Below are 16,573 nucleotides of genomic sequence, written 5' to 3'. Positions count from 1 at the left end.
ACCTGAAAAATCTGAAAACCGCTGAAGACTTCACTAAAGGTGAAGGAGATGAACAAGCAAAAGCTGAGGATGGTGTTACTGAAAGCCTTAAAAAGCCCTGCCAGCGAAAATTAAAAGCAACCATGACAATAGCTGATAATATACAGTAATAAACGGGCATTTAATCATGTTCATTTAATGTGCTTCACTTGAGCACTAATATTTTATGCTACACACAGACTCTATCCAAATAAATAAATAAATAAATAAATAAATAAAATGAATACAAATTCCAAAACCCAGCGTTTGGTTATGTCACAATAACAGCAACAGGTCTTAATATCTCCTCATTCACTGAACAACAACATCTACAAAACCGTAACAGGTTTGAGTTGCCTCCATATTGTCCGTACTTGACACTATGTCAAACTTCGGTCCATTCCCCGTGTGTTCTTTTGGGGTCTCAACCCCAGATTACCTTCTTTGCTGTAGGTCTCTAACTTAATTAAAAAACTAATTAAGCCTACTAAAATAAAGTTACACTGTCTGGCATGCCCCTAACTATTACTGGATGGATATACATTTTGGCAAGGAGAACGAACATTTGCATGCATCTTTTAACACACTGAATTAAGCAATCAAATGGCCATCATGGAGCACATTAATTATAAATTCTGAGGAAAATAACCTCTGGCTAATGATGACCTGCAAGAAAACGTGACTTGTTCTTAATGAAAGTCACTGACACGTCCGACTGCACATTGTCCTTACCTCGAAATACCAGCAGAGAGCAGCAATAGCACGCTCTGCTGCACAATAATGGAGACCGATCTTGGCAGCAGTGAGTCTGTGCTGCAGCCTGGCTTTTACAGTCTTGAGGCAGACCACTTTAAAGGTTGAGCCAGCAGGTGGCAGTCTACCTCTACTGAGGCCAGGACACCGGCTACACGGAGGATGAATGACAATGAGGTGTGTGCAGGGTCAAGTAAGTCATAACGTTTTAGCGTGCTAAACTCGAGCAGTTTGAGGTCCATACTAATGCATACGTATGAGATATGAATAATCTATCTGTGAATTTGATAAGCTTTAGGTTTTCAGAGTGAGGTACAGGTAATGAAAAATAATGAAAATGTGAATTTAAATTAAAGACCACATTTTATTCTTCTGGTACTCCTTTCCCCCATCACACACACACACACATACACACACTAACACCTCACGCAGTTATTGTCGCCACATCTTGCATACCAATGCTTGTTTTGCTAACATTATTTCAGCGTGTTTCCCACTATAATTAGTCCTCTGCCGACAGACTATACATTCCCGCTCACTACATTGTACTCAACTACAGTTGCTTTAATATTAGAGCTGCACTGTTGGTAAAAACAATTTACTGGCTGCGTGTCTGTGTGCGTGTAATTGTGAAGAGTGTTTGTGTCTCTGTTGGGGTCCTGCTTGGAGGATCTGATTAGATGTGATCAGAATGTGATGATTAATTATTCATACTCAAGGACATTAAGACGGCGGCACAGAGTGATACCTTCACAGTATTCATCAGATGCTCAGCACTAAAATGAGACTTGTGTGCATAAACACTCCCTCAAGATCACTAATTTGAGCCCTAAAATTAAAATGATAGACTATGTAATATTAAAAAAAGAAGCCACATTCCCATACAGTTTGGGGAATTTAGTGTCCAAAAGACATACACAGATTAACATTTAATCCTGTAGTGATTGTGCTGAACAACACACACACACACACGCATACCCTACCAATGACTCAGTCTGGCCTGATGTGGGTTATGCAATCCCTCCAGCGGTGCAGATGGACTTGCAGATTACCGGCCCCTCGTATCGTTATTAGTAATCTCAGTGTCTGCAATGTTTGTTCCCATCATTATATAAGGCCGTGTTGAGTTCAGTGACCCTCTTCCATCTCAGCTACCCCTAGACGACAGGGAAAATTGCCCCGCTGCTGTGTAATGCGTTCCCAAGGTGCAGAGATGGAGTGACTGCCGCAGAGTTCAGTGGCCATGTCTAATCTAAAGTGGAGGAACTCACAGTAAACATCAAACCCAACAAGGCGGGATCAGCTGAAGTGCGATGGTCGGAAAAGCAGATGAAAGACTCCATGGATGCTTACTGAACGTTTGTGTTCGTTGGTAATACGCAGCAGCACCACTTTATGAACTCCCTGCGGTCTTGAATGGAAGACCTGATTTGATAACCAGGGAAGATTAGCGCAGTGGTTCGTACGCTGTGTGAGTCAGAATGTGCTGACCTTCACATCTGAACAGCTCATTGTGGAGTGGATCTGTGCTGGCCAGTTTGCATGAGTCTGGCAGCAGTCTCATTAGATGGAAACAAAAAAAAAAAAGAAAAAAAGAAAGAAATTAACAGAAAGACAGACAAAGAGCCAGAGATAGAGAAAGAAAGTGTCAGGCAGATAAATGGAAGTGAAGCAGATAAACGTGATACAGCTGTGGGGCTGACTTCCTGTTGAGCAGTTCCAAATCAACAGGCCACCAAAGGCTCTAACCATCTGTCTCCTACATGCGATAAACCACTGTTTTACACACGTGCATACATGTAGTCAAACCCTTTATTTCTCAAACACACGCTCATTGTTCATGGCTAATATGTCTCACGAGACGCTCTTCATCTCATCTAATAGGATTAGCAACACGTCTGTGACTCTTATTATCCTGTACACCTCCGAAATCAGTGTCATGGTTTCATTTAGAAATTTAAATTGCACGAATTACAATATGTTAAAAACTAATATATGTTTGAGCATATTCGTTAGCATTGCACAAATGATTGCGTTTGTTCTGTACATTTCAGATTCAGCTGTCTGGCTCAGCCACCACATTGCACACAAGATGATGCCAACCCCGTACTCGCCGAGAGGATTATTGGTGCTTCCCTGCCCACCCTGCAGGACTGGTACTGTTCCAGTTTGAAGAAAAAGACAGGAAAAATCCTTTCAGATTCCTCACACCAAGGCTACAGCCTCTTTGATCTACTGGCCTCCAGCTGGTGTTTCAGTACTATGAGCCCAAAACATCCAGAGCAGCTTCTCTGTTTTTTTTTTTTTTTTTTTTCCCCCACAGGCTGCCACACAAGGAATTTGTTGATGCTATACTCTTACTGTGCAATATTCTACAAGGTTACATTTTATTTAAATGAATTTCTATTTATTGAGTCACTAGAGGATTTTATTATTGCTTATGCACATAGCTTTACATGTCAGTTGTGACTCATCAGAGAATGCACATGTGTCTTCTGAGGGTGTCCTGTGGTGTCTGGCAACAGAACGCTGTTAGTGGGGGCCTTTGGGTCCTATGAGTTGAGGAAATGGGCCTCTGTGGATCAGACTTGTTGCAGCGCAGCCCACAGATATTTGATGAGTTTGGTATCTGAGGAATTTGGAGGCCAGGTCAAAACCTTGTGCCTGTGATTCATGTTGAACGGCTGCATGCTGCTGGGGATGTCTGCTGCCATCAAGGGTTGTCGTTGCTATGGGGCGGGGGTGCCCGGCCTTGTCTAGGTGGGTGATACATGTCTAAGTAACATCCACATGAATTGTTTTCTGTGTATATATATGTACATATGTGTGTGTATAGCTTAGCAATTTAAACTAGCAGACTCAACACTGTGACTGAAAGATAAGGATTAAATGATGGTAGCTGACTAACAACAGGATGTGGGTCATCATTGAGGTCAATATGTTCCACATTGATTATTTTCAGCAGACTGAACTGAACTGCTGTTTTAGCTGAAGCTCTGATGTTTAAAGAAACTGCAGAGCAATTGATGGTAATACAGACCTAAATGGTATAGAAACATTAAGCACATAAGGGACCACAAGAGGTCTAAACAGAAATAAATAAGTTTATTGTGTCTGTAAAAAATAAATCAACAGATCATCTGTGCAGGATACTCAAGTCCCAAGTGATGCCGAAATGGTCCAATTTATGGTGATATGAAATGGAAAAATATGCACATCCTCACACATAAGAGGCTGCAGTCATTTAAATACTTTACAAGCTTTGATTTTTATTGACCTATCAGTAAACAAGTAGAAAATAATATAGAAAAAAAAATCAAATATATTCTTAACCAATTAGATCAAAAGAAATTTAACCTGAGATTAGATTCCAACATATATTTCTTAAATAGAAAAATAAAACAATCCACACAGAGCCCTTTGGTTAATCAAAATAGCATCTATTACACATAACTAATCAATGCAGCACTTTTTCTTCTGATGGCATGGTGCTAAAATTATGATTGGCTCATCATTTTATGAATCAGTCTGGGGTCTGTTCAGTCTTTAACATAATCTTGATATCACACTGTTAGCAGCTCCAGTTCATTCACTACAGAAAACACAGTATCAACGACCGTGAGTGCTCTGTCAGTCCATCATTTCTGATGATGGCTGCCTGTAAATGTCTTATTCAGTCTTTAGGCGAGCCCACACAATGAATGAGAGGCACATCGGGACACAACTAACAGTTACTTCTAATTCTGTGGGAGTAGAGACTTGTGCGTCAAACGGGGAGACGTTCAAACCCAGCCCCCGAGCTTCCTCCTCTATCGACAACACATCAAAGCGTCCCTGCTCCAATTCTTCCCTTGCACTGTATCATCCCCGCCGAATATAAACCAAACTCTATCTTTGTCTGCCTTGACAAGCAAACTTCCTTCCTGGTACTTCTCTTTTCCTTGTGCCTCTTTGGGCTCTTCGAGTCTATCTGCCGTTTGTTGGCTGCCGATGTTAGTGCACTAATATTCCCCGGGGTTAGTGCCTCACAGAGGGAAAAAAAAAAATAAATAAAATCCTCTGAGCTATTTTATCTCTCTACCTCTACAATGTTATCGTGTTTCTTAACCAACCCTTTCACCACTGACTCTTCTATTGCCGTTAACTGTGATTTTGCTGATTCTCCTCCATCCACTCTTTGCGAGGGATGAAGCAGAGGAGGAGATCATGGTCAGTCTGTGTGGAGCAAACCAAACTGACTGACAGATGGATAGTCCCAGTGACGCACAGCGGAGATAAGAGGATTGGGCTCGCTGGTTGTTGTTGCTGGTCTTGCCGCAACTCTTAATGCAGTTAGCTTACCTTCGGCTCCATCGAATGGCATGGATGAAATAGTGAGAGTGGTGGAGAGGTGTTAACAGTGTGTAACACAAAAGGAGACAGTGATTGAAAATAATGACTGTGTGAGAATGAGGCGGTCCAGATGGACTCCTTATACTCCATAGCTCAACTTCTGAACTCCATTACATTTGCCAAAGTTGAAATTTGTCTACAAGATTAGGCTGCAGTCAGAATGTACTTCTGTTCATCCGTCTTCTGTTCCAGCTTCACGATGAAAACTGGCAATTTCCCTTGGTGCGAAGGCACCTTGCAGGCCTTGTAGAGGATGACAAAGAGAATGAGGATGAGGATGCCCACTGCAGAGTTACAAGCAATGGCCAAAATGGCCCACACAGACAGGCCCATCCTTAGATCATGCTCCATATGTCGACTGGGTGGCAACTTCTAGGCGTAAATCAGTTTTCTGAGGCGGGTTTGGTGTCGGCAGCAGGTGCCGCCCGGGTCACTCCATCTTCGCAGTCTCTCCCTGAGTGAAAGAAAAATGCATCGCATGAAGATACGGAATTTAGTTTTCAGGCACACGCTACATCATGTACACTGTGACACACTTGGCCACGGTTAACCAGCCTGTCACATGGCCAGGCTGAGTACACTCGTGAGGTCACCTCAGTAAAGATTACTGTCTCTCTGACAAGTTAGTCACTCGACCGAGGTGCTCTAAGCTTCCAGACGCTATATATGGAATAACCCACATATGCTCGCTGTAAGTCTAGGTTTGATTCTCAAGACTATGCATACACCCATCAGCCACAACATTAAAACCACTTTCCTAATATTGTGTAGGTCTCCCTTGTGCCTCCAAAGCAGTTTTAACTCATCACAGAATGAACATGTGTCTTCTGAGGGTGTCCTGTGTTGTCTGGTAGCAGGATGTTGTTAGTGGTGGCCTTTTGGTGCTATGGTTTGGATCAGACTTGTTCCAGTGTATCCCACAGATACTTGATCAGTTTGGGATCTAGTGAACTGGGTCGGGCGAGGTGGTACATCTCTAAGTAACATCCACATGGTCAAAAAGCTTCCCAGCAGAACACTGTATTGTTACAAGATGGTCATTGTTATTCACGTCTCTTGTCACTGGTTTAATGTTGTGGCTGATCGGTGTATTTAGCGACAATAAGTACTGTTTCAGTGTCAAACATAGAACATTACAAGGGTTTCTATAAATGGAGAACTACTCTAATCTTTCAGGACTAGTAATGTACAAGAATAGCCTCAGACAAATGCAGAAAAAATGCATTCTAGGTCAACTGCTACGTCTAATAATCTGTGGTTAACAGAAGAGTATTACAGACGAGAAAGTGGCTCTCCGCTGCAGTTGTGTGTCACAACATCCTTTTTTATTCATTTCATTTATGCAGGCAGAGAGCGAAATAGTTATTAAACTGATAAAGAAGGGGCCAGTAAGCGCTTTTCTTGCTGAATTATTTTGAATGAGGCTTAGCAGTAACGTGTTTACAGGAGGAACATGCGGGAATATAGCTGCCAGTTTTGCAGCTGATATTAAATGGGTCACTGAGGTGTACTGTTGTGTGTTTGTGTGTGTGTGTGATAGAGCGACAAAGAGAGAGAGAGAGAGTGAGAGAGAGAGAGAGAGTTGGTTCAAGCATGAGATGGAAGGTGTGAATATTTTCTCTGTCGGAGTTTAACAGATAAAAACTCGAACTCATCTCTACACTTCTATACCTCTCTCCCTTGCCTCTAATGCATTTCTAATGAGACCACATATTTCCTCCACTCTCCAACCGAGGGCAACAACACAACATTCCAGGGCTGCTGCTGAGAACTCATTTCCAAGTTATCCTTCCCTTTATAGACATTTTATGACCAAGTCAAATATAGATGGATAGCTACAAGTTAGTGTTTGTGGCAGTGATGCATTTGTTCTGCTCGCCAACAGGCAAACTTGGTCCCTGTTTGTACCAGATGGGTCCCTCTCAGGATGCTGGTGGCATTACTGTGGGGATAGTGACCCTCATAATTACTAACCCAGACAACTGTCAATACAAACACAGTCCTGCAAACTATTTTTAAAAAAATAGCCCGAGGACTTTTTTCTCAAAAGCCAAGTGACACTTGATGCGAACGCAGTTTGCAATTTCAATTAGCGCACAAATAAGGAATGTGCCAGCTTTTAGAAGACCCGTCTCTCCCCACTAACAACTATCCCACAGAGGCACAAGAGGCCAATGAGACAGGACAATGTGACAAGGAAGTAGTCTGCACGAAAGACAGAGATAGAAATCGAATGAGTTGGAGCAGTTATTACAGCTGATGAATGTTTGCATGTCTATATTAATTTCCAACAATCATCGGTGCATATATAGTCGCAGTGTTTTTAATTGTGAGCAATTATAATACATTTGAATGTTTCACAAAGTAGATCAGTCGCATTAATAACTACAAGGATAATTTGCTCTCATTTGCAAGATACATGCAGTTACTAATGAGGACACATTGTGTCTTCAAATAAAGGAGAAGATGCACAAACCAGGATTAAAATAAAAGTTTTAGTGGCATATGTGTGTCTTATATCCGAAAAAGACGACAATGCTTCATGGCTATTGAGAGGTAAAATAAATATAGCATGCAGCCAACATGCCATTGTTTTAGTTGTAAATCAATAGGTCAGTTCAGTAAACCAGATATGAAATCTTTGTTTTTGGTAGATTTAAAGGTTCAAAGGTCAGGGCAGCTCACGAGTGACCCCCAAGCGAAGACACATGCTGAGGCTAAAGTCAGTAATGGGATAACTGCAATGTTGCGCAATGACTGTGCTCTGTGGCTGTAGCAAGAAATAGTTAAACTTTAGGTCTTTAACTGGAATAGTGAGTAGTTTGTGTACGGGTGCATTGTGAGTGGTACCATTGTCCAAAATAAAGGCCCACTGTGCAAACGCGCAAATAATCAAGTTTAAATGTGGAATAGAAATGCTGCACACTTGTTTACAGGAGGCGACAAGTGTGCGCAGCATGCAAAGAAGCGAGCACATTCACAGGCGACTTTACAGATACCACATGGAAAGCAGGCGGATGCTGATGCATAATACATAACCTGGCCAGACCACAGATACTGGAACAAGTGGCTTCAGTCTCATGTTTCTGAACTACCTCACCCACCTCAAAGCACGCACACATCTCATACACCAACCTACCCAAGTCTCTGATGGAAGTGTCCATGCGCTCGTACTTTTATTGTTCCCCTCCTCTTTGTGGTGCTCCTCTTCTCAGACGCAAAACGGGATAATATCAAAGATGTTGTTGACATAGATAAACGCCGATTTTCAGCAACTTTACCTCGACGTTTGAGAAGCGGAAACTTTTGCGCAGAATTCAGTCACCAAACTCTGCAGCAGCAGCAGTAGCAGCAGCAACACGCTCGGAGTTGCAACATCGAACTTTCGGACTTGTAATCAGGTCGGGCTGGCCATGTCCGAGCCGGTTTCCATTGACTGCCGACAGGCGCAAGGCGACAGAGCGGAGATGCCGCTGTCAGTGTGGCTGATCGTCATCCCCGCCCCCATCCCTCCCTCCCCTCCCTCCCCTCCCCCTCCTCCGTCTCCGTTACTACTGCCTAACTATTTAAAGACGCTCTTGGAACATATCAAGCGCTTTTCCTCTCACATCCCCTGCGAGGATCCAACGGTCAACGCGTCTGCACGGGGCAAGAGGTCAGCAACAACCAACCAAAACAAACAATCAGCAAAAGTGCAGTGCAGCAGTACAGATCTGGCCGGGAGGAAGAAAGGAATAAACTGATAAACGGAAGAAAGGAAAACGTAGATGAAGGATGCACCAGTGCACACTAACAATAATCTAATTCTCTTTTTGAATCTTGTGGGGATACTTGGGCGTCAGCTTTGCAAAGAGCCTCCCTTCCATTTCCTTGGCTAGTAAAAAGCTTCAAAAATTTTCAAGAGTTCAAAAAACGGAAAAAGAAAAAAGTGTAAAAATGTTGATTGCTTTCATTTTAAATATTCGCTGACAGTTAAAAAAGGGTGAAAAAAAAGTTTTGTGGCACAATATGAAATTATTCTCTTATTAAATGCAGAAGGTAGCATTCAGTCCATAACAAGACACATAATTACACTGCAGAGTTGCACTGGATCACAAAAGCCTTCTTATCTGCTCATTACACTTAAAACAAGTTGTACAAAGCTGCACAGACTTCAAACTTGTTGCCCTCTCTTTCCCTCGTTGGTATTCAGCACAACAGCAGGGCATGCGGGGGGGGCTATGTTCTACTCCCTTTCTTTGTTTGCCTTTTTTTGTGTGTGTGTCCGTGCGTGTACTTGTACATCTATCTTTGCTAGACCGATTTCTTTTGAAGAGAACGTGTTTTTGCAGCGTGAAGAAATTTTGGCTCGTTTTCACTTTGAGACCTTCAAAATTGCCTTCTGAGAGTTAATACTAGATTTCTAGTTAGAACTGGCAACGCGATATGCAGAATGCATTATGTGAATGTGTGTCCTTACAAAGACTGAAAGACATGCGTGTCTGTGTGAGATGGGGGGTACCCTGACCCAGAGTTCAGGCCGAGACAAAGAACTCTTTTGAGGCCTCACTCTCACTGGGAACAGATCCAGACAACAGCAGTTTAATCAAACTGGCACATAGTGGTGCACATCTTGGCTATATTTCAATGGCTGAATCATTTGAATTAAAAATGAATGCAGTGACTGACAATGTAACGACTGTTCAATGATGTAGTAGCTTGATAAGTGTAATTAAACACAGCGCTAAAATGCAATTAAACTTTAAACACCAAACGGCTACCCATTCCAACATTGCATGTAAAATATGTATTAATAGCAGTTAATGCATTCATCTTATTCCTACGAGTTATTACATCATTAGTCACCGTAATAATTTCAGCACAAAATAAATGTACAGTTCTGAGTATTACATTATTAGCTATTCATTCAGTCTGTTCAAAAATTGAATTCACTAAAAGAAGCACTGTTCTAAACATATGTTTGTTTTTAAGGCTTCTTCAAAAGTAGAGAGGAAGTACTTGCATTTTTCGTTGAAGTCAGACTGTCTCTGCCTTTGTGCTGTAGCTCAGATGAGATCGTTCTCTTGGATCACAGGCTGATATTCCAAAAAAAAAAAAAAAAAAAATCCTGCAGATGTTTGTTTCATCACATCACAGATATGCATTCATATACAGCCTGAGGGACTTGTGGACACTCAGAGACTCCCTGGCCGTCTCTCCCCCCTCTCCTTCTCTGTTCTCATGATATACAGGACACACACACACACACATACACATACACACACACTCATTATTCCATGCTTCTGCAGGATGTGTCATGTCTGATCACTCATGTCAATGAAGATGTTTGTGAGGCAATTTAATTTCTTTCTTATTTTTCCCCACTTACTCCTTCATCCTCATCTCATCACAGCGTAAGAAATAATGATAATAATAATAATAATAATAAGCCGACAGAAATGTTAATCTCAACTTTGTCGTTCTGGCAGTCTTCATTTTCAGAGCACAGATATAATGAGCAAATATACTCCCAAAGGAACCGTTAGGCTGTTCATAAAGCTCTCCTGTTCTGAGTACACAGAGACTGACCAGGTCAGTTTCATGCACGGTTATTAGATTCATATTTTCTTTATTGCACAGGTCCTTCATTCTTATTGTCCAGTGTGCAACTTGGCATTATTTGACATATATTTGAAAGTTTTGTCTAAGCTTACTTTTTTGTGTGTGTGTGTGAGAAAACAGCACATAATGCTTGTTGATGTTGTTTTCTGAACGGAATCGTTGTTTCTTCTGTACACTTCCCTACCACGAGGATTTGAGGACACCTGCTGGAGAGTTGTTGACATTGTTTCCATTTATGGCAAACCTCTGAGGGTAAGATTTATTATTTTTCATTTGGATTCAAATTTGTCAGGATTGAGTTTTCTATAATTGGATGGCTACTGAAACACACACAAGTCACACACAAGATAAATACAGTTTACTAGGTCATTTTATTGAGATGTCGTCGAGATCTTTCAGTTGTTCATCATAGTCTGCAAAGGAAAAAAGAGGATCAATCGAGACTTGAAGATGAAACAAGCAACGAATGTTGAGAAGACTGGAAGATGTTTTTTTGTTGTTGTTGTTGTTTTTTTACACATGAGTGTGTGTCTTTTACCATGTCGATCCAGTCGTTGAAAGCAGAGACTCTGGTGAAGACAGTGGGCTTCTTCACATAGTTGCAGCCAAGGCCAGAGACGAAGCTGGCAATGCCGTGCACCTCCCAAATACCGTCAGTGTTCTTACAGTTCAGAGGGCCACCGGAGTCACCCTGGACAAAAAATAAATAAATAAGAATTGAGAAAAAAAAAGAGGGGTTATGTTTTATTCATATGGAGATGCTGGCAGACTGGCCGGGAACAAAGTATGAAAATTGTTTCATTGAGTATAATGGGGACACAATAAACGCTTTCTGCATGTTTCTTGGCAGCTAGACGGAAAATGGGCTTGATTTTAGAAAATCCACTTTGATTACATGAATATATTTTTATTTGAACACAATCACTGCAGTGGCATAATTCGAAGCTTCACGCATAAAATTCAAGCATAACAGTTTGTATGGGAGAACGAGCTGAAAACACATCTTTGACATTAGTATCTTGTAGTGCTATAGTGCTTGTGTTATACAAACTTACGTTGCATCCAGCCACAATTCCATCTCCGCCTGCACACACCATGGAGGTCCTGACAGCCATGCCCCACCAGTCAGGCTGGGAGCAGGTGGCATGGTCGGCCACAGGCATCAAAGCCTGCTGCAGCTTATCAGCAATGGGGCCGCCGGCTAAAACACACAGGCAGAGTCTATTACCATCATCCACATACACTAGGAGGCTGTCAAAGCTGCTTTACGGCATTTCCCCAAGCGGCAAATTCACAGTCTGACCCAAATTTTCAATTTAGGAGTAATCCCCCCCATCCAAAAAAAAAAAAAAGAAAAAAAGGGAAAAACGTTCCAGCTAAAATCGTATGCACGTGAATTCATCCCACTCGCAACTGGCTACAAATCCAGACATCATGCTTGCACACCAGTTGAACACCCTGGAGGACAGGCGCGCGTGAAGACATTTCAGAGGCGCGAAGCTCATAATAAACATCAGCAAATTGCTGGAACAACAGTCTGAGTGACTTACTGTACAGCCTGCCCCATCCAGTGATGTAGCAGGGGTAGAGGTTGCTCAGCACAGTGCCAGCAGGAGGGATACATGCCAACTGCACCTGGTCGCTCAAAGTCACCGACTCTGACAGCTTAATCAGGGCAATGTCGTTACTTCAAGGAAGACAGAAAGAGGGAGACTGAGGGAGGTGGTCACGCTGACAGGCAATTTAAAATTGTCCTCCAAAACCAGAAAGGAGAGCGAAAGAGTGCCAGGCCAGATAATGAATAAATTAGCGCAATCTGAATTTTTGCATTCCTTCTGTGGGCAAGTAATTAATCTATTGAATGTAAAAATCTGATGTCTTTAATTTCACCAGTGGAAAAAGTTCAGTTGCATATTTGAAGGTGACCAACACAGTGGTAGCATGCTTTAAAACATTATTATTATAGGGTTGGATAGTGGAAGATATCTGTCATAGGTAAGAGTTAGACTAAAGTTATTACAAGAAATATGAGCATTGGTGTACTCTGTCATGTTGACATAAAATGTATGATGTCATGATATTTAGGAAACTCATTGTCGCTCTTCCTTCTTGCGAGGTGGTGGTTGCGTTACCCGAGGGCCACGAAGATGGGGTTCCATTTCTCATGGACAATAATCGTCTCGGGCAGGATAGCCTTGGAGCCGATCTCTCCCTCAACCAGGTTGTGTTTGCCCACAAACACCCTGTAGGACAATTTGGTGCTGTGGGAGAGAACAGACTGATGAGGCCCAAGGCAACTTGACAGAAGATTTACTTGCATAGTTGAATGATTTGAGGTGTTTGAATTGATAATTAACCGTGCCAGAAGAGGATTTAAACTGCTCAGTGGTCTGGATGATCTCTTAAACCTTTGAAATTTGGGAATTGCCCAATTTTTATTTCTGGGAGTAAGTTTCGGGGCTAAAATTAGACATGTAGTTTGATGCATTATGAGAAAAGTACTGTTAACGAGAGACCTTTGAGCATTTGTAGATGTGCCCGTGGTGGTGGCTGTGCTGTTGTGTTTGTGTCTTTACTGTGCTGCTCGTACTTGATGCAGTGAGCTGCAGTCATGACCCAGTTGTCAGCAATCAGAGATCCGCCACAAGTGTGCCTCCACTCACCGTCCCTCTCGTACTGCAGAGAGATCTAGAGACAAAATGCGACAACTTAAAGGATGCCATGAGCGGCGGAATGTGGATGTGAGAAAAAAAAAAAAACAGTTCAAAAATACAAGATTTTCAACAAGCACCGAGTTTGAAATCTAATAACCAGATGCTGGACCCATGAAGTTTGCCGGTGAAAATAAAAACACAGACAGATGTGTAAATATTAGTGTACCTGCCAGGGCCAGCTGTGGGGCTTGGCATCTTCTCCGTTGACCACGCGGGAAGTCAGGGGCTCAATGGGTGGGGTACCGCACCCGAGGGCTGACAGAGGAGGAGACAGAAGTTAGTGTGATGGACATAAAAAAAAAGGATTTGGGATTTCTACATCAGAAGCAAGCTGCACCATTTTTCTTTTTGCAGATTTGCAGAGGGCTGGCTCCCTGCGTGGTAATAAGCAAACAGGCAAACTCGCTCACACAGTCTCGCAAACACACAGAAACAATTACACACAGATTTAGAAAATGCCAGATGTTCTTACCGCTAGCGATGAGCACTGAGGCCAGCACAATGGGGATCATGTTGATTGATGCTTCTGCTGAGGGACAGCGGGACACACACTCTTTTAAACTGTCTACCACGGGCAACACCCGCTCTGAGTGCTACAACACAGTCTCCTATTGGCTGGTCACGGCCTCCAGAGGATGAAGACTGACCAATGGCAAACAGGGTCAGTGCATCCAGGTAGCTGAAGGCTCACGCAGGTGGGTTTTCTGGAACATTTCCCGCGACCTTGATGGATGACGATAACACACTATCCAGCAACCATGCATGTTTAAAAGAATTCACATGTATTCATGTATTGAGGGTTAATGGTGAAAGCTGAAGGCACGTTCCTGACACCCTCCACATCAAACTGTGCATTTGATTTGACAAAAGACAACGTAACCCTTTTCCCACAATAGAGCCATGTTTCCTGAAATGTGGAATTAACTTGCTTGCATAAGAGCACGGGAAGCCGACATCTGGATTACCGCCACCGTCCTGTTTACTCAAAACCCTAATGAAGAGGTGTTACTGTGATAAACAACAATGATGAACAGATGGTGTCATTGATGCTGAAAATATTGATAGCTTCTTACAATCCTCTTGACGTCTTACAAAGCGCCCGGTTCTGCAGTGAATTCTGCAGAGTCAGGAATGTGAAATATTTCCGAGACGTATGATCAGACATGGCACTCAGCATAATTCATTTGTTTTAAGCAATATATTTGCTGTTGTAAAGTCAAATGTAGTGATAAACCACTGACTCTGTGCATCATGAGGTTGTTACTGTGACTCGTATGAATTGAACTTGAATAAATTATGAGAGTTGGAGGACGCAGGCACAACTCCTGGGGTATGAAAGTGTCAGAATGTACAAGCCTGAGGTGACTCAGCATGTAGACATTGTAAATCTGTCAGTGGCTGCTTGGGTAATATTACAGAGCACAATAAAGTTTAGGTGTTACCGTGCAGTAAACAGGTAGAGTCAGAAGGCAGGGGTGGTGTATTTGAACACAAAATGCAGATAATGTGACGATCTTCAAGACGTTCCTGATGTTTCTGCAAACTAAATGTTCTGCTGCCCTCAAACGTATTTCAAACATAAAATAAAAGACTCATTTCTCAAACTAGACTTTTTGGTCATGAATCATTTAGTTTCTCAGTTCACCACTAGATGGGACAATTTATCTGTTTAGGCACCAAACTGTGCTGCATTCTTCTGCACAAGAGCAAAAAGTCCTATTCACACTGCCTTTGGTCGTATTTGCTTTAAGGAACAACATGCAAGCTTTGCAAAGGAAGTCATTTAGAAAATCAATCCTCAATTTAACTGGGTTGCCGCCTCTGAAAAGGAGATCAGACAAAACCTTGACACTGAAAATGATAGCGAGAGACCTTCGCACTCCACAGAGAATGCCTCCACCGTGAAGATGTATAACTCATAACAGCTGAATCCACAAAACAGCTTTGCTTTTAAGGTTTTGTATTAAAGTTTGATCTGGGGGTGCCCATTTACCGTTTACAGAATGAAGCAAATTCTCGATGGGATGAAAAACACTTGAAACGCAACCACGGCAACAGAAGTGGCTCAGGCGCCCCCAGACTCTATCTCTGTGTACGCGTTCAAGTGTTTCTCTGCGAGTGTACATGCAGACGAGCTACATCTCTACAACTGTGATGTGCAAGTAATTGAAATCTAATTAAAATTGCTCCTCAACCTTAATAAAACATAGTTAAACCTATTATAGTCCAGTATCCAGACTAGATGGTTAATATCTTGTATTAATTAATGCGATAATGGCCAGATGACACAAGATAATAAAGTGAGGAGTGCACTTAACTGATATGACTATGAATGTAAAAAAATATATTAACCTGATCTGAAACATTTCCAAACCTTCAAAACTGTTTCCAGCCACTGAAATATGTGTATATGCAGTCCTTGGCAGTCACACGTGTTGTGGTATGAGGTTTGCTAGTTTCATGGCTGAGCAAAGCGGAACACCCGATCTTCTCCCCCCGGGCTTTTGTAACAGGTAACTTTGGACTGTCGTCGCTATGAGAAACACAGCTAAACTCTGAATGACACCATGTGAGGTTTATACTTGGTTTATGTGCCATTGGGGCAGTAAACACATAACTGGTCATTTCACCATGTGGAGCAAGAGAGAATGATTTTGCAATCATGTATAAATATTATTGTGACGGGGTTGTGTCAGCGGCTGCAGCCAGCTCTGTGGTTTTCAGCTAATTTCCTTCCCATGCATACCTCCTGTTTCAATAGTCTAATGTTTATTCCACTCTGAGCCTGCTAATGTCCATACTGTTAAGTCTCTTGCCTTCAAAAATATACAGCAGTATTTTCCAGTGGTTGCCTCATTTGCCACAGGCAGTGTTTTCTGAGCCAGAGGGTTGAAGTAAATCCATCGACTGCCTGCCTCTTATTTGCTTTTATCGTTCATACTGATGTTAACAGAAGGCGTTCCTTATTTGCGCATTGCGATCCTTGGTAATGCAGCTCATTTTGATGTCTTTTGCTTCTTGCGTTTGAATTCCCATGCCTTAAAATTCCCATGTCTGGAACTACAAATTTGATTAAATCTCAAAAGTAAATCATG

The 16,573-nt window shown here is 42.2% G+C and overlaps 1 protein-coding gene across 1 annotated transcript; it reads right to left on the bottom strand.

Annotated features, from left to right (window-relative positions):
* Positions 1 to 11,116: 11,116 nt before the first annotated feature.
* On the bottom strand, positions 11,117 to 14,030 carry ela3l (elastase 3 like). The gene is made up of 8 exons (XM_047592470.1): positions 13,951 to 14,030; positions 13,645 to 13,733; positions 13,355 to 13,452; positions 12,897 to 13,025; positions 12,315 to 12,451; positions 11,820 to 11,965; positions 11,303 to 11,455; positions 11,117 to 11,177 (listed from the first exon to the last, which is right to left on the bottom strand). The coding sequence occupies exons 1-8, from the start codon at positions 13,988 to 13,990 to the stop codon at positions 11,160 to 11,162; spliced, it is 810 nt and encodes a 269-aa protein (XP_047448426.1). The 5' UTR covers positions 13,991 to 14,030; the 3' UTR covers positions 11,117 to 11,159.
* Between the last annotated feature and the right edge of the window lie 2,543 nt (positions 14,031 to 16,573).

The sequence above is a fragment of the Mugil cephalus genome, chromosome 8, assembly GCF_022458985.1.
Source record: "Mugil cephalus isolate CIBA_MC_2020 chromosome 8, CIBA_Mcephalus_1.1, whole genome shotgun sequence".
NCBI lineage: Eukaryota > Metazoa > Chordata > Actinopteri > Mugiliformes > Mugilidae > Mugil > Mugil cephalus.
The sequence above is the reverse complement of the archived record's forward strand: the minus strand, read 5'-3'. Positions and strand labels throughout refer to the sequence as shown.

What these genes read in the sequence shown, in the direction of transcription:
- ela3l (XM_047592470.1), bottom strand. Translation starts at nt 13,990, where the DNA reads ATGATCCCCATTGTGCTGGCCTCAGTGCTCATCGCTAGCG. An exon ending in CTCAGTGCTCATCGCTAGCG is followed by an intron (nt 13,734 to 13,950) that starts GTAAGAACATCT and finishes CTCCTCTGTCAG; the next exon opens with CCCTCGGGTGCGGTACCCCA. An exon ending in ACTGCAGCTCACTGCATCAA is followed by an intron (nt 13,026 to 13,354) that starts GTACGAGCAGCA and finishes TCTCTCCCACAG; the next exon opens with CACCAAATTGTCCTACAGGG.